Here is a 17565-nt window from a genome sequence, read left to right as displayed (position 1 = left end):
TACATGTTTATTATTTAAACTTGTTAATAAATGTTCATTTATTAAACATATTAATAAACGTTAATTTCCAACCTATTTTGGGTTCATTTTAAGCAAGCAATAAAGTAATTTTTAAACAATAGTTGAGTTAAATAAAACTACCCAGCAGGTTGGGCAAACATTTAACCCAATCACTGGATTTGTTCATATTTAACCCAACTTGGGTTGTTTTTAACCCAGCATATTTTAGAGTGTGCATTTTATATAAGTAGTGTGTTATACTGTTATAAAGATCTCACTGATTTACATTACAAGCGTCAAAATATCATATAAATATCAGCACCGAATTGCTTATTTTTGCTCAGATTGGGATGTTTTTTCTCCATATTCTCACTATATTAGACAATATGAGCCATAAAAACCTGATGTATCATTTGTTTTATTTTTATTTTTGGCCAAAGGTTCAGTAAACCAAATAAAGACTATTATTTCATTAGTCAGGCTTCACGAAAAGTTCCTCAGCAGCCGCTCACGTGTTTAAAGCCTCATTGTTTTCTGGCGGGAAACATTAAACCCGTTCACGCCGGCTCTCATTTTCCTCATGTGGTCTTTATCGACCCGTGCATGCTTATCCTCCAGCTTTCATGTTTATTCCACAGCATTTTCCTCCCTGAGCTCCTGTAGATGTGTGAAGTGTGTGCTGTTTTCCTCACTCATCTCAACACGTATATTTTGGTCTTGTCAAGTGAGCTCAGGTTCCCCGATGGTTCGGTGGGTTTCGCTGGCAGACGCCCACTCGCTCCAGAATCAGGGTTTCAGGTGAGAATGAGAGAGAGAAGATGCTTTCTGCTCGTCTGACGCCAGTAATAACAGTCTCGAACCGTCCTGAAAGACCCGAGCTCGAGCCCTAGAGGGAGTCAACTGTACTTTGAATAAGAAATTATCTGCTAAATGACAAATAAGCAAATAACCCACACCTGAGCCGCGTGTCGCAGCAAAACAAATCACCCTCATCATAGTGATCTATAAAAACACTTTGGCATGAATTAAAGATGAGGTTCTCCAGCAGTAATTGAACACTCTGTGGCAGGCCATTACAGCGTTCGTTAATATCTATGACGTCACTAATGAGCATTTAAAGGCACAGTTACAGTAAACAGCTCTGAGAGACTATAGTAAAACACTGGAAAACTGGTATATTAATGCATATTTACATGAAACTCCAAAGTACTTCAGAGAATAACGTTAGATGCGTGTGCAGAAACACAATATCCTCCTGTACTGTTTCATATCATTATAATAACATATTGCATGATATTCAGAAGTGAATCCAGACTTTAATGACGGTGCTTTGAAGTGTTCAGTGATTTTCTGACTAAATGTGAGTCACCTAATTGTTTCAAAAGTTGCATGTCATTAAAATGAAATGCAAGAGAAGAGTAAAAAATTCATAAGATCCGAAACAGGATCTTTTCTGCCTGAGTAAAACTCCCGCGCTGTAAATGTCATAATGTGAAACTTATAATTACATAGACTGCTCTTATTTACCTGAGCGCCTTTTTATATGATCACGACACACACACACACACACACACACACACACACACACACACACACACACAGTGACTCATAAGATCACGGTGATTGAATCCGAATCCTGCTGCGGTCCGATCCATCAGAGAGCGCGCCCACTATGCGCGCCCACGACTGCGCTCAGCGGGGGAGAGAGCGCGCGAACATCGGGCTGTTCGGTTCATTTGAGCAAATCGGTTCACAGAGAGCGGCGAGTCACTGAATCGGTTGATTCATCACTCAAATGTGTCTTTTTTTTTATCTCTGTAGTGATATTGCTGCTTGTTACTACGTTTTTGATTAGGTTAGTTGTTGTAACATTGTTGTTAAAAACAAAATGAACAATTATCCCAGTATATGTAATTAAGTTAATAATATCACTTATTAATAGTAATATTAATTATTCCAGCTATTGTTAACAACATGTTTGTGATTTAACAAAGTGATTTACATGCGAATCGTTTTGACCGAATCATTAAAAAGAATCGGTTCAAACAAACGACTCGTTCGCGGATCAGGCTTCACTAGAGCGAGAGCGACAGAGATTCTCCTCAGATTGGAGTCAGATATGAAAGGTGTCGCTCTTACAATGATGCTCTCTCTATTTATTCTCTTTCTGGACTCTAAAGGCTGATTCTGATGGATGTAACGACAGGAAAAGCACATTTATTCTTTAAAGAGCGGATGTGAAACTTTAACATTCTCATCTTCATCACGAGACTCGTCAGTTATACGAAACTTTCTCTGTTTTTTTGTCAGATGATTTATTGTTAAGATGTTGTCTTTATATTCTCTGCTTTTCTCTGGTGAGTAACTTTGTGGTTTTTATATTTCAAACTGTTATTTGCGTTTTGAAGCAGATGGGTGTGTTTGCGAGTCTATGAAGGGACGTAAACGAATGATGACTGAGTCAAATAAATATGTCTGATTTGAAGATTTTTGATGCTAACCCAGCTAACAAAAATATGTTTTAAAAATGTTTTGCTAACGTGCTCTTTAAGTTATAAAAACGTTATTTTTGAATGTTCTCTGAACGTTCAAAATGTCCAGTTTTTTAAATGTTTTGAAACAGGTGTGTCGAATTCTGACCCCCGCCAAATTATTACCCCCCTAGTATTGGTAGGTTTAGGATTAGGTGGGGGGGAGGGGTTATGATTAGGGGTGGGGTTAGGATTAGGCAATCAGGTAGCGACTTCATTGAGGGGGTAATAATTTATCAGGGAGTCGAAATTCGGCACAACACCTAATATTCCATTTCATCATTTTGCAAACATTGTTAGAGTGTTACAGAATGTTTAGAGAACATTCAGAAGAAACAAGTATAACATTTAAAAAGAAACATTTGAAAGTTACAGAATGTTTAGAGAACATTTAAAGTAACAAATATAACATTTAAAAAAGAAACATTATTAGAATGTTACAGAATGTTTAGAGAATATTCAAAAGTAACAAGTGTAACATTTAAAAAGAAACATTATTAGAACGTTACAGAATTTTTAGAGAACATTTAAAGTAACAAATATAACATTTAAAAAAGAAACATTATTAGAATGTTACAGAATGTTTAGAGAATATTCAAAAGTAACAAGTGTAACATTTAAAAAGAAACATTATTAGAACGTTACAGAATGTTTAGAGAATATTCAAAAGTAACAAGTGTAACATTTAAAAAGAAACATTATTAGAACGTTACAGAATGTTTAGAGAACATTTAAAGTAACAAATATAACATTTAAAAAAGAAACATTATTAGAATGTTACAGAATGTTTAGAGAATATTCAAAAGTAACAAGTGTAACATTTAAAAAGAAACATTATTAGAACGTTACAGAATGTTTAGAGAATATTCAAAAGTAACAAGTGTAACATTTAAAAAGAAACATTATTAGAACGTTACAGAATGTTTAGAGAACATTTAAAGTAACAAATATAACATTTAAAAAAGAAACATTATTAGAATGTTACAGAATGTTTAGAGAATATTCAAAAGTAACAAGTGTAACATTTAAAAAGAAACATTTGAAAGTTACAGAATGTTTAGAGAACATTTAAAGTAACAAATATAACATTTAAAAAAGAAACATTATTAGAACGTTACAGAATGTTTAGAGAATATTCAAAAGTAACGAGTATAACATTTAAAAAAAAAACATTAGAACGTTACAGAATGTTTAGAACATTCAAAAGTAACAAGTATCACATTTAAAAAGAAACATTATTAGAATGTTACAGAATATTTAGAGAACATTCAAAAGTTACAAGTATAACATTTAAAAAGAATCATTATTTGTTAACTAAAACGTTTCAGGAAAAAACGACCCATGAACGATATATAAAGAATGTTTTTGTGCTAATATTTTGAGAACATTATTAAACACCAGGTAACTTTGAAAGAACATTACTGGAAGAGCGTTTGTTCTTAACTTTGAGAGAACCTTGCCAGAACGTTCCTTGTTAGCTGGGGAAATACATTTATTTGAACTCTCTGATGATTATGCGAGTGTAATCTGTGTGTGTGTGTCCACAGTGAGTGTGTGTGTGCTGATGGTCAGTGCTGGTCCGGTTCTGCTGGACAAGAGTCCTGCGTGTCACTCCACACTCAAACAGCTTCATGCTGGACAGCAGGTGACCGTCCACATCCCACCCGACATCTCAGGACACTGGGTGTCCAACAGGTGAGGAGCCGAACACCTGGGCTGTGTCCGAAATACATTTAAATAGGACACTATATGAGGGGACAGCCATTTGTAGTGGTGTCCGAAACCATAGTGGATGTTATCGAGTGCACTCATTCAATCCCATAATGCACTGCAATAACGAGTGTACAACTGATGTACGCTCTCAACGGCTAGAGAATACCCATAATGCATTCGGTCGTGCCGAATGAATTCCCGCATCTCGCCAGAAGCAGCAGCACTTAGCCTGATGGGGGCGCTACAGCGGCGAAAAGTACGAAATCACTTATAACTCTTAAACCGTTAGGCGTAGGCTCAAGTGTCTTATATCGTTGGAATCATTGGCTCAATACGGACAAAATGCATTTCGGGTATTTTGGATTTTTTGAAAAACATACTTTTGCAAACTAGTCCTAGGTTTTTACCCAATCGGATTCAAACAAGTGCAGCAAGATTCTCTAGAGTCAGATTGTCAATAATTATCAAAAAAAAGTTGAAATTTCGATTCACGGTCACTAAGGGCCGCCAAAATGTTTGAAGTGGGCGGATCCACTTTTACGAAAATGGCTATAACTCGTGAACGGAATGAGATATTTCCACCAAATTTGGCACACCTGTGAAAGAGCTCATTCTGTGGTCACATGAAAAACGACGTGGTGACTGGCCACTTGGTGGCGCTATAACATGAAAAAAAACATGAAAGCGGCTATAACTACTTCACCGTTAGTCCGATCAACTTGAAAATTGGCATGCAGTGTCTTTGTCCGAGGTGACATGACTGTCTATGAGGACATTGATGAATCTCAAAAAACATGTCCGCCATTGGCCAATGAAATTTGAGCAGCTATCAGACAAGGTTAACGGAGGCCGATCGGAACGAAACTAGCTGGGCCTGTTTGACTCACAGCCCTAGAGGCCTGTGAGAAAATCGAAAGTAATCAGCCACCAGGGGGCGCCTTCGTGTTTTTCACGTGCGTAAAGGATCGTTTATTGCACGATTTTTCACGCACGCCCACGACACTCATATCACATGGTAGAACTCCTCCTTCTGAGCAACTTTGCCTCTAGGACCGCCGCTGTCCACTGAATCGTTCATTAAATATTGGAGATTATTTCCAAAACCAACTTTGGTGAACTAGTCCTAGGTTTTTGGCTCAACCTCAATAACTGTTAAAAAGCTTTAAAACTATATATTTCCTATGGTAAATTCGCTGTAAATGGTCTTTTCCATCTATAATCGAGATGGTTACAGGCTTGCTAATTAAAACATCATACCTTTTTACGCATGTGCTTAAAGGCCTTAAAGCGCTTGAACCCCGATAATTGCTGCTCGCATCTATATTTGATTTTGTTGACATATTAAAGGTTTTTACAAAGGAGATTTTGGATTTCTTTTTTTTTATCACTTTATACATTTGGAAACAGCCAGAAAAAACTACATTTTCACCATGTTTTTAGCAATAAAATGTTCTATAAATCTGGCAAGTGATATATAAATCAACCTTCACAATATAGATATGAATAAAACTAAAGTTTGGTGTGTGTAAAGCTGCTGAAGTGAAGATTTCTGACTGCCTTTAAAGATAGATAAAGTGCAATAAAATACACATTTAAAGGGATAGTTCATCCAAAAATGAAAATTCCTTCATCAATTACTCAAACCTGTATGAATTTCTTTGTTCTGCTGAACACAAAGGAAAGATGTTTATACCCAAACACTATGGAAGTCAATGGTGCCCCACAACTGTTTGGTTTTTTGGGTGAACTATCCCTTTAAATGTGTATTTTGGATGTTTTCTTTCCACTAGTCGCATGTTATGGAAGCAAACTAGACCTCAAAACTGAGAAGTGCCTGTAGTTTGCCTGTAGTGTCTATGATTATATAACGAAAATTCATGTTCCAAACTCTTCTGTTCTCGTACGTGGTACCAGGGTATGTGAATGTGGTATTAATATTATCGTTATGATTCCAGCTGCGAGGTGCGACCTGGCCCGGAATTCATCACTCGCTCCTATCACTTCTACCCCAACCACACCTTCCAGGCGCTGCAGTTCTACTACCTGGACAACCACTGCAGTCAGCCCAGCTACAGCCTCCTGATCCAGGGCAGCGTCCGCCCGCAGCAGGCCTCCTGGGTCGTACGTGGAGGCACGGTGTCCGAGTACCAGCTGAGCAGTGTCCAGCTGCTGTGCCACGGCCCGGCGACGGCGCACGTCCAGCGGCGCCTGGAATCGTCCTGCGACCTGCGGCAGCCGCTGCGCCCCGGCCTGACGTATGAGCTGTGGGCGGAGGGTCGTGACTGCACCCGTGGCTTAGACTTCAGCATGCAGGAACTGCAGCTCATGCGGCTGGAGAGGCGCGATCACCATGGCGACCCCAGCAGACAGGCGGAGGAGCTGTTCCTGGGAGACGTTCACACTGAGCGCGCTCAGAGGAGACTTCACCAGCCCTCTGGCTACCAGACCCCCCTTCAGAGCGCCAAGGTCAGAAGACTTGCGTCTGCACTGCTCCATATTGATGGACTTCATTTGAATGTGTTCTAGAGCCACAGCTGAGCGCAGAGCATTAATATTGAGGCAGTATGAAGAGGGTTCACACACATTGTCACATGGAAATAAGAATAGACTACAGTGCAGTAGAACAGAAAAGAATATAGACACATTTTCATTTGTCTTTAGTGTGTAATGTTGCTGTTTGAGTTCCAGTTCTTCTCTATATCAGTGTCAGTGTTTCTGAACTCCCTGAAACGCCTCCATCTTGAGTCACAATATTCCTCATTAAAATAATTCAAATGCAGAATAAAGGGGCGGGGCCTGGTTAAGTTAGTTAGTAGTGTGTTGAAACTGGCGGTTATGGTAAGGGGCGGGGCATTTCCCAAACACCAATCACAACACACTGCTCCAGCCGACCAATCAGAGCACATTGTGCTTTTCAGAAGGAGGGGCTTCATAGAGACAGGAAGTAAACAGAGTGTTACTGACAGACTGGGAAGAGAGGAGCTGAACAATGGAGAATATGAGGAAAATAATCAACATTCAAGCAGGAAAACCTGTTCTAGTAGAGCACAAAATCTAGACTTTTTAAAAGGACATAATATGGCCTCTTTAATACATGTAAATAACATTAAATAACTTCCCCGTTTTCAGTCACCGGTCATATAGAGACAGTTTTCATCGTCCAGTCAGTTCCTTCAGTCTCGTTCTACACATCCTTCTCATTAAACATCTCGTTTCATTCAGTTATATGTCGCATTACAGATGTCAAATGAAGGTTGTGAATGAATGCTGTGCTGTGCTGGGATGTTCTAACCCAGCGATCAGGATGTTCTAACCCAGCTGTTGGGTGGTTTTAACCCAGCGATCGGGTTGTTTTAACCCAGCGATCGGAATGTTTTAACCCAGCGGTTGGGTGGTTTTAACCCAGCGATCGGGATGTTCTAACCCAGCAATCGGGATGTTTTAACCCAGCGGTTGGGTTGTTTTAACCCAGCGGTTGGGTTGTTTTAACCCAGCGATCAGAATGTTTTAACCCAGCGGTTGGGTTGTTTTAACCCAGCGATCGGAATGTTTTAACCCAGCGGTTGGGTGGTTTTAACCCAGCAATCGGGATGTTTTAACCCAGCGGTTGGGTGGTTTTAACCCAGCGATCGGGATGTTTTAACCCAGCGGTTGGGTTGTTTTAACCCAGCAATCAGAATGTTTTAACCCAGCGGTTGGGTTGTTTTAACCCAGCGATCAGAATGTTTTAACCCAGCGATCGGGATGTTCTAACCCAGCGATCGGGATGTTTTAACCCAGCGGTTGGGTTGTTTTAACCCAGCGGTTGGGTGGTTTTAACCCAGTGATCGGGTTGTTTTAACCCAGCAATCAGAATGTTTTAACCCAGCGGTTGGGTTGTTTTAACCCAGCAATCGGAATGTTTTAACCCAGCGGTTGGGTGGTTTTAACCCAGCGGTTGGGTGGTTTTAACCCAGCGATCGGGATGTTTTAACCCAGCGGTTGGGTGGTTTTAACCCAGCGATTGGGATGTTTTAACCCAGCGGTTGGGTGGTTTTAACCCAGCGGTTGGCTTGTTTTAACCCAGCAATCGGGATGTTTTAACCCAGCGGTTGGGATGTTTTAACCCAGCGATCGGGATGTTCTAACCCGGCGATCGGGATGTTCTAACCCAGAGATTGGGTTGTTTTAACCCAGCGATCGGGATGTTTTAACCCGGCGATCGGGATGTTCTAACCCAGAGACTGGGTTGTTTTAACCCAGCGATCGGGATGTTTTAACCCAGCGATTGGGTGGTTTTAACCCAGCGATCGGGATGTTTTAACCCAGCGATCGGGTTGTTTTAACGCAGCGATCAGGATGTTTTAACCCAGCAGTTGGGATGTTTTAACCCAGCGATTGGGTTAAATGTTCGACCAACCTGCTGGGTAGTTTTATTTAACTCAACTATTGTTTAAAAATTACTGTATTTATTGCTTAAAATGAACTCAAAGTATGTTGCAAATGAACATTTAATAATATGTTTAATAAATGAAATTTTATTAAGTTTAATGAATAATAATTCAACAATGAACATTTATTAAGTTGCTTATTAATAAATGTTCACCTTTTGATTATTATTGTTGCCTCTAGTAATTATGTGTCTGATTTTTAATTTCCAACCTATTTTGGGTTCATTTTAAGCCAGACATATAGTCATTTTTTATAAAAGGTTGAGTTAAATTAAACTTAATTAACTGCTAGGTTAAAACAACCCAATCGCTGGGTTTGTCCATTTTCAACCCAACTTGGGTTGTTTTAACTCAGCATTTTTTAGAGTGTAGTGTATGGGGCAGAAGCATCATGAATTGCTCATCATCACACATGTTCCTCCTTCACCTCATGAAAGCAGAGCTGTGATCTAGAAGCTCAAACAAAGGCGTCTGTGTTGTTTTCACGAGAGCAGGTGTGTCCAAACTCGTTCTAGCAAATGGAGTTAATATGACTGTTTGAAAAGCGAAGCAGCAGAACACAGAAACACTCTTCAGCGCACACGAGTGACAGACTGTCCGGATTCACAAACGCGTTAAACTTCAGACGTTCAGTCCGAGTTAAAATAAATCCCTGAAAAATACATGAAGCTTTTGACAGAAGAATGATTAATTCATGAAGTGCCATGTTCGCTGAAGTAAAAGTCTGTATAATACATAACATTGTGCTTAATTCGGGACGTGACATCGTCTGTGATTAATTCATGCGTGCCGCCGGCTGTCACGGCCTTCACAGCATTGCGTATTCATCCGGAGCCTTCGCTGTAATTTCACTTTGGTATTACCGATCCGTACGTCAGCTCTATCTGAAACGAGATGGATGCATTTCCCATCTCTTCCCCGGTGTCGTTTAAATAGTGTGATTTGAGCCGTGTCGGCACATGTCGGCAGTGCTGATCTCCCATCTGCTTCAAAGGGAATGTGGAAATAGTGTTTGCGAAGGGCAGCGGTCTGGATTGCGGCTCGGCGCGCGCCTACGGCTCTAGACCTGAGAGATGAGCTTTTTCTGATGGATTCATTTCTTTCATGTGCGCGCGGCCCCCCACCGCCGCTCGCCGCAGCTAAAAGAGGCTGGAAACATGTAATGCAATGTTAATGAATTCTGGTTTGGGCTGAATAATTGATGGGCAGGCCGACTCCAGTAAGCAATGGCAACCGATCCAAAGTCGAGCGCTCCTGTACGTACACGTGTCCCGCGCGAGGAGCGTCCCGCTGTCCCGCAAGCTCTCTGATTGATTGAGATTAAATCACGGCACGCTGAGTGAGCCGTTCTGTAATCGGATGACGTGAGGCTCTGAAGTCATTATAACACCCAATGACAGAATCATGATCCAGAACTGTCCTTGTTTCCCGTCGCCATTATGCTTTTGACTTTTTAACTTCCCTGTATGTGCTGTTGCTGCTGTATTTGACTGGGTCATTTACATGCATTGATCGTGTACATACATTTTTAAGCGTTTCCACTTTCTGCTGCTCTCGGCAAATTCTACTGGTTTGTCACTGACATAATGTTATGCAGCTCACTAACATAAATGACTTTTTCCTGAAACAGAGGCACACATTCTTACTGATGCTTCAAAATTATTACAAGAACAATTACAGATTTGGATGCATCAGTAAGAATGTTTTAACTACACTTCTGGTCAAAATTTTGGAATAATTAGTAAGAATAAGTCTCTTCTGCTCACCAAGACTGCATTTATTTGATCAAAAATACAGTAAACATTGTGAAATATTATTGCATTTTAAAATATCTGTTTTCTATGTGAATATATAGTAAAGTGTAATTTATTCCTGTGATCAAAGCTGAATTTTCAGCATCATTACTCCAGTCTTCAGTGTCACATGATCCTTCAGAAATCATTCTGATATGATGATTTGATGCTCAAGAAACATTTATGATTATTATCAATGTTAAAAACACTATGGAAGCTTGTTTCCGCCACTAAATAAAAAAATAAAAAGGGTAATTGCGACTTTTTATCTCACAATTCTTTTTTCTTAGAATTGCGAGATATAAACTCGCAATTATGACTTTATATCTCGCAATTCTGACTTTATAACTCGCAATTCTGACTTTATAACTCACAATTCTGACTTTATAACTCGCAATTATGACTTTATTTCTCGCAATTATGACTTTATATCTCGCAATTCTGACTTTATAACTCGCAATTCTGACTTTATAACTCACAATTCTGACTTTATAACTCGCAATTATGACTTTATTTCTCACAATTATGACTTTATATCTCGCAATTCTGACTTTATAACTCGCAATTCTGACTTTGTAACTCACAATTCTGACTGTATATCACGCAATTATGACTTTATAACTCACAATTCTGACTTTATATCTCACAATTATGACTTTATAACTCGCAATTATGACTTTATATCACGCAATTATGACTTTATATCTCACAATTATGACTTTATATCACGCAATTATGACTTTATAACTCGCAATTATGACTTTATATCACGCAATTATGACTTTATATCTCACAATTATGACTTTATATCTCGCAATTCTGACTTTATTACGCAATTCTGACTTTATATCTCGCAATTCTGACTTTGTAACTCACAATTCTGACTTTATAACTCGCAATTCTGACTTTATATCTCACAATTATGACTTTATAACTCGCAATTATGACTTTATATCTCACAATTATGACTTTATAACTCGCAATTATGACTTTATATCACGCAATTCTGACTTTATAACTCGCAATTCTGACTTTATATCTCGCAATTCTGACTTTGTAACTCACAATTCTGACTTTATAACTCGCAATTCTGACTTTATATCTCGCAATTCTGACTGTATATCACGCAATTATGACTTTATATCTCACAATTATGACTTTATATCTCGCAATTATGACTTTATATCTCACAATTATGACTTTATAACTCGCAATTCTGACTTTATATCTCACAATTATGACTTTATAACTCGCAATTCTGACTTTATATCTCGCAATTCTGACTTTGTAACTCACAATTCTGACTTTATAACTCGCAATTCTGACTTTATATCTCGCAATTCTGACTGTATATCACGCAATTATGACTTTATAACTCGCAATTCTGACTTTATATCACGCAATTATGACTTTATAACTCGCAATTCTGACTTTATAACTCGCAATTATGACTTTATAACTCGCAATTCTGACTTTATATCTCGCAATTATGACTTTATATCTCACAATTCTGACTTTATAACTCGCAATTATGACTTTATCACGCAATTCTGACTTTAAAACGCAATTATGACTTTATATCTCACAATTCTGACTTTATCACACAATTCTGACTTTAAAACGCAATTCTGACTTTATAGCTTACAATTCTGATTTTGTAACTCGTAATTCTGACTTTATATTACTCCAAACCTTTGACTGTTAGTGTAAAAACATTAAGTACATCATGTGACACTGTTTTCCTGCAAAAGTGTGTTTGTGAATTTATGCAGTAGTGCAGTGCATTACCAAGACCAAGGTCATGGGTTCAATTCCCAGTGAATGCATAAACTGATAACATGTATAGCTTAAATACAATGTAAGTCACTTTGGATAACAGTGTCTGTCAAATGCATAAATGTAAATATATGTGTTTTCAGGGCAAGTATAAATCTGAAGCAGCAGAAGGAAATCCTTGTGTGTGAGCTGCTCTGTGATGTGTGTGATGTTTCAGATCTTCAGATGAGAATAGCAGCTCAAATTCGAATGGGTTTTAATGCTTATTGACGTTTAGGGAATCAGTATCTGCTGCGGTTCACCTCCTGCTGAAGGGTTTTACTTTCCATTCTGTCCTGGTCGAGATATCGTATTGTAATTCAGAGTGAGTTTCAGACGATCTGCTCATCCGTATCTGTTCTTCCTCTCAGACCGCCGGCCGGCGCTGTGGAATCTGTCAGATTGTCGCGTCGGCCGATCTTCATCATCCTCCGGTCTTGCCGCCCCAAAGTGACCGCCCGGTGCGTCTCCATGGAAACTGGGTGAGCGCGCGGTGCGAAGCGCGGCCGGGCGTCCTCTTCCTCACCCGCCGGCTGACGTTCCACGAGGACAGCCGAACCTGGGAAGGACAGTACGAGCACTTCTCCGACCCCGTCTGCCGTCACCCCACCTTCAGCATCTCCGCCAGCGGACGCTACACCCGCGGAGCTCCGTCCGCCGCCGTCATGGGTGCCGTCGAGTTCACCTTCACCGGTACGTGACTGATGACGTCTCACACACGTTTAGTTTGCATGCATTTAGAGAGTTTCATGTTAACTTCAACTGCACAGATGTCAATCTCCTGTCATGCTCCTCTAGTGACCCACATGACAGTGACGCCCAAGGACGTGGCCACCACCTCCCTCCTGAACGTCTTCAGAGGGCGCGAGTGCGGCGCTGAGGGATCCTGGAAACTGGGCATCCCGCAGGACGTGACCTCGACCTCCGGCTGCGCGGCGCTGGGCATCCGTCTGCCTCACACTGAGTACGAGCTCTTCAGCATGGGGCAGGACTCTTCTGGACGCAGCCTGCTCTATAACGGCCAGAGGCCGACCAACGGCTCCAGTCCTGACCGGCCCGACAGACGCGCCACGTCTTACCAGTCTCCACTGATTCGCTGCAGCAGCCAGCAGGGGGAGCCGCGCGTGGGCAGAGAAGGAGACCAGCACTTCAGACTGAGCGCCGCATGCGACATGAAGACGCTGGACGGCTTCATCGTATTGGTCATGATGCACATGTTCATGCAGCTGGATTTCTAACGAGACACTTGATTTATCACCGTTTGCACTAGTTGAAGCTGCTCGTATGTTTTAAACTCTTATGATCATCGAACGCAAACAGATGAGCTGACTGAAAACCAAAAAATGTGAGCAACCAAACTGCATCCGACAGACTCAGAAGGGAACAATGAAGCGTGACTCGACGTGGTGACACATGCATGCGCACTAATGTACTTCCTGTTCATTCTGTACAGTGTCACATTTACTTGAGCTCATCATACATTATTTAACTCAACAATTACAGTTAAAATAATGCCATGCTATCTAGTTTCTCAGAAGCTCTAGAGCAGATGATTTAATGGAGAATCAGTGCTGTAAATACAGGTGCTGGTCATATAATTAGAATATCGTGAAAAAGTTCATTTTTTTATTGTAAATTATTTTAAAAAATGAAACTTTCATATATTCTAGTTTCCCTACATGTAAAGTAAAACATTTCAAAAGTTTTTTTTTTTTTAATTTGTTGATTAGAGCGTACAGCTCATGAAAGTCCAAAATCCAGTATCTCAAAATATTAGAATATTTACATTTGAGTTTCATTAAATGACCATCCCTACAGTATAAATTCCGGGTATCTTTTGTTCTTTGAAACCACACTAATGGGGAAGACTGCTGACTTGGCAATGGTCCAGGAGACAATCATTGACACCCTCCACAAAGAGAGTAAGTCACAGAAGGTCATTACTGAATGGGGTGGCTGTTTACAGAGTGATGTATCAAAGCATATTAAATGCAAAGTTGACTGGAAGGAAGAAATTGGGTAGGCAAAGGTGCACAAGCAACAGGGATGACCGCAAGCTTGAGAATACTGTCAAGTAAAGCCAATTCAAACACTTGGGAGAGCTTCACAATGAGTAGAATGAAGCCGGAGTCAGCGCATCAAGAGTCACCACACTCAGACATCTTCAGGAAAAGGACTACCAAGCCACTTCTGAACCAGAGACAATGTCAGAAGCATCTTACCTGAGCTAAGGAGAAAAAGAACTGGACAGTGAACAGTGGTCGAAAGTCCTCTTTTCAGATAAAAGTAAATTTTGCATTTCATGTTGAAATCATGGTCCCAGAGTCTGAAGGAAGACTGGAGAGGCACAGAATCCAAGCTGCTTGAAGTCTAGTGTGAAGTTTCTGAAGTCAATAATGATTTGGGGGGGCCGTGACGTCTGCTGGTGTTGGTCTATTGTGTTTTATCAAGTGCAAAGTCAATGCAGCCATCTTCCAGGAGATTTTGGAGCACTTTATGCTTCCATCTGCTGACAAGCTTTATGGAGATGCTGATTTCCTTTTCCAGCAGGACTTTAGCACCTGCCCACAGTGCAAAAACCACTTCCAAGTGGTTTGCTGAGCATGATATTACTGTGCTTTATTGGCCAGCCAATATGCCTGACCTGAATCTATGGGATATTTTCAAGAGAAAGATGAGAAACAGTCGATCCAACAATATACAGATGATCTGAAGGCTCAATAGTGCCTCAGCAGTGCCACAGGCTGATCACTTCCATGCCACACTTCACTGATGCTGTAATTTGTGCTAGGAGCAAGTCATTTGCTGTAATATGTCCTGCCGATCAAGTATTGAGTGCACAAAAGAACATACTTTAAAGAACTTGAACTTTTCTGTTTTGCAAATCCATTTTTTGATTGATCTTAGGAAATATTCTAATATTTTGAAATCCTGGATTTTGGACTTTCATGAGCTGTACGCTCTAATCATCAAAATTAAAAAAAAAAACTTTTGAAATGTTTTACTTTACATGTAGGGAATCTAGAATATATGAAAGTTTCATTTTTAAAAATAATTTATAATAAAAAAATGAACTTTTTGATGATATTCTAATTATATGACCAGCACCTGTATCTGGGCCGAAGCCTGTAAATTGCAGTAAATATTGGTTTGTAAAGGACCTGAAAGAAACCTTGTCTCATGATGCCTGAATGAAGCTCAACACAGAATGGACGTGTGAACTCTGTCTTTTCCTGTGACTCTTACAGTTTAGGGTTATTATAGTGAACAAAAACCATTTTAAAAAATCCATACTTGAAATAGTTAACAAAAATAAAATAAAATAATTTATTTAGTTATTTGTCAGTTTTATTTAGTTTAAAGGGGCTATATGTAGAATTCAGAAACCCTTGTTTTTGGCGACACCGGTGGCCGTTAAGCAGTGTTGACAAGTCTGCGGTTTTCCCGTGGAATCGCGCTACTTTAATAAACCAATTTGGCAGCTGCGCGCTCATAGTGGTGGCAGAAAAATAGCGGTAACAAGTGGAGGAAAATGTGCGAAATCCACAGAATAAGAGAAAAATGTTTTGTTGTGCCTTTGGATGTCAGAATCGGAATGCAAAAAATATAGTCTTCATTTTTATAGAATACTGTCGTTGAAGACGCCGTTTGAAGCTAAACGCAGATGTTTATGTTGCAAGTTACGGACTGTCAACCTGTGATGATTATTCTACTATTAAAGCATGAATTTGATGTAAACAGTAAGTCACATGAAGTAAACAGTAATATTCACATATGCAGTTCATAGGGGACATACATGCATAGCAGTTGCAGCATAAAATAATGTTTAAACCTATAACGTTTTACATAGATAACTTTTAAACATAGCCTATTAATTTTATTTATTTTTTTTTTCACAATTCTGACTTTTTTTCTTGCATTTGCATGTATCTCCCAGTTCGGTCTTTATAATTCGCAATTGTGAGTTTATATTTCCTTCTAAGAAATGCGAGACACAAACTTGGATTTGCAAGAAAAAAAGTCAAGAATTGTGAGATATAAACTTGAAATTAACTTTTTTTTTATTCTTTTATTTTATTATTTTATTCATTGATTGCTACTGCAGAACTTTAATTTTCTGCCAGCCGGTAGGCTCCGCCCACAAAAAACGCTGTTTGCAAACACAAATAGTGTTACTGCCAGTTGTTTTTCATGTCTGCTGATTTAAACGACCACAATAACTTGATATTTAGTTCCTGGAATGCTAATTTTACCAGGGAAACCCCGCCAAAAAAAAACGCGTATTTTACCACACGGGACGCGATTTTTACCGGGGGACCCCCCTGAAACGCGATTGGGCTTTTGAGTAGCAATTGGGCGGATTTTTTGTGAAAACCTGGCAACCCTGCCGTTAAGGCAACTTACACACTTAACGTACTGAACGTGATTCAATGCCCTGATATACTCACGGCGAAGTTCTTTTTCGTTCTTTGCTTAGAAGTAAAAAGAAGTTACCTTTGCAGCTAAATACTGCTAACGAACATCCTGACGTCATCCACGCTGCTGAGAGCGACGGTTAGTTGAATATGTAAATATGTGTTGCGCGCGCTTTCCTCTCAAAAACAAAATAATCACACAACAAAAAATACGGAAGTTAAATCATCTGATCATAGAGATGTGGATATGTTTGCACCAGCTCTGCGATTCACCGGCATCATGTCGACAGATGAGGTAATTAAAATTACACAGTTTGATTATAAAGTAGGCTATATGTGAGAGACTATAATTTGAACCAATCCATTTTCTGTATAACACATTGACATTACAGTACAGAATAGCTCATTATCCTTAATATTGTAAACATTCGCTTTATGTGTCATAGAACGGAACATCATTTTGATTTTCCCGGCAAAAACGACCCGAGTCTTTCACATAAAAATCAGTCTACAGGCTTTCATAGTCAACCTAGGAAGTCGGGGAAAGTCTCGTTTTTTTAAGTTTAGTTACAAGCTGTTCACACATCGATTAATACATGAAAATTCTTACATATATTCCCATTAACTTGATATCCCTCTGGGCCTCTTTGGTCTAACAACTTTTACGTTTTGAATTTTTAAAATGTTTTGCTTCATCGGAATGCGGTGACACTTGGTGACTTTTTTTGCATTATTTATGTGAAGACAACAACAACAAAACAGACATGTTTCGGATATGTTAAAGGCCTTTTTTAATCTGAAATATTGCATTAAAAAAAAAAAAGTTAATTTTAATGGAAAAAATAGCTATAATAAAAATAAAAATGGT

General features: G+C 39.4%; 1 protein-coding gene across 1 annotated transcript; it reads left to right on the top strand.

The window, feature by feature from the left end:
• Window positions 1-2092: 2092 nt before the first annotated feature.
• LOC127505590 (protein APCDD1-like) lies at window positions 2093-15616 on the top strand. The gene is made up of 5 exons (XM_051881239.1): window positions 2093-2357; window positions 4079-4226; window positions 6200-6710; window positions 12654-12975; window positions 13081-15616. Exons 1-5 carry the CDS (start codon window positions 2327-2329, stop codon window positions 13518-13520), a joined length of 1452 nt encoding a protein of 483 aa, XP_051737199.1. The 5' UTR covers window positions 2093-2326; the 3' UTR covers window positions 13521-15616.
• Window positions 15617-17565: the final 1949 nt, after the last annotated feature.

This window comes from Ctenopharyngodon idella, chromosome 22 (assembly GCF_019924925.1).
Source record: "Ctenopharyngodon idella isolate HZGC_01 chromosome 22, HZGC01, whole genome shotgun sequence".
NCBI lineage: Eukaryota > Metazoa > Chordata > Actinopteri > Cypriniformes > Xenocyprididae > Ctenopharyngodon > Ctenopharyngodon idella.
This window is presented reverse-complemented; position numbering and strand designations above follow the sequence as displayed.

Coding starts and splice junctions, on each gene's coding strand:
- LOC127505590 (XM_051881239.1), top strand. CDS start 2,327: ATGTTGTCTTTATATTCTCTGCTTTTCTCTG. Junction 4,227..6,199: donor GGACACTGGGTGTCCAACAG/GTGAGGAGCCGA, acceptor TTATGATTCCAG/CTGCGAGGTGCGACCTGGCC. Junction 12,976..13,080: donor CGTCGAGTTCACCTTCACCG/GTACGTGACTGA, acceptor ATGCTCCTCTAG/TGACCCACATGACAGTGACG.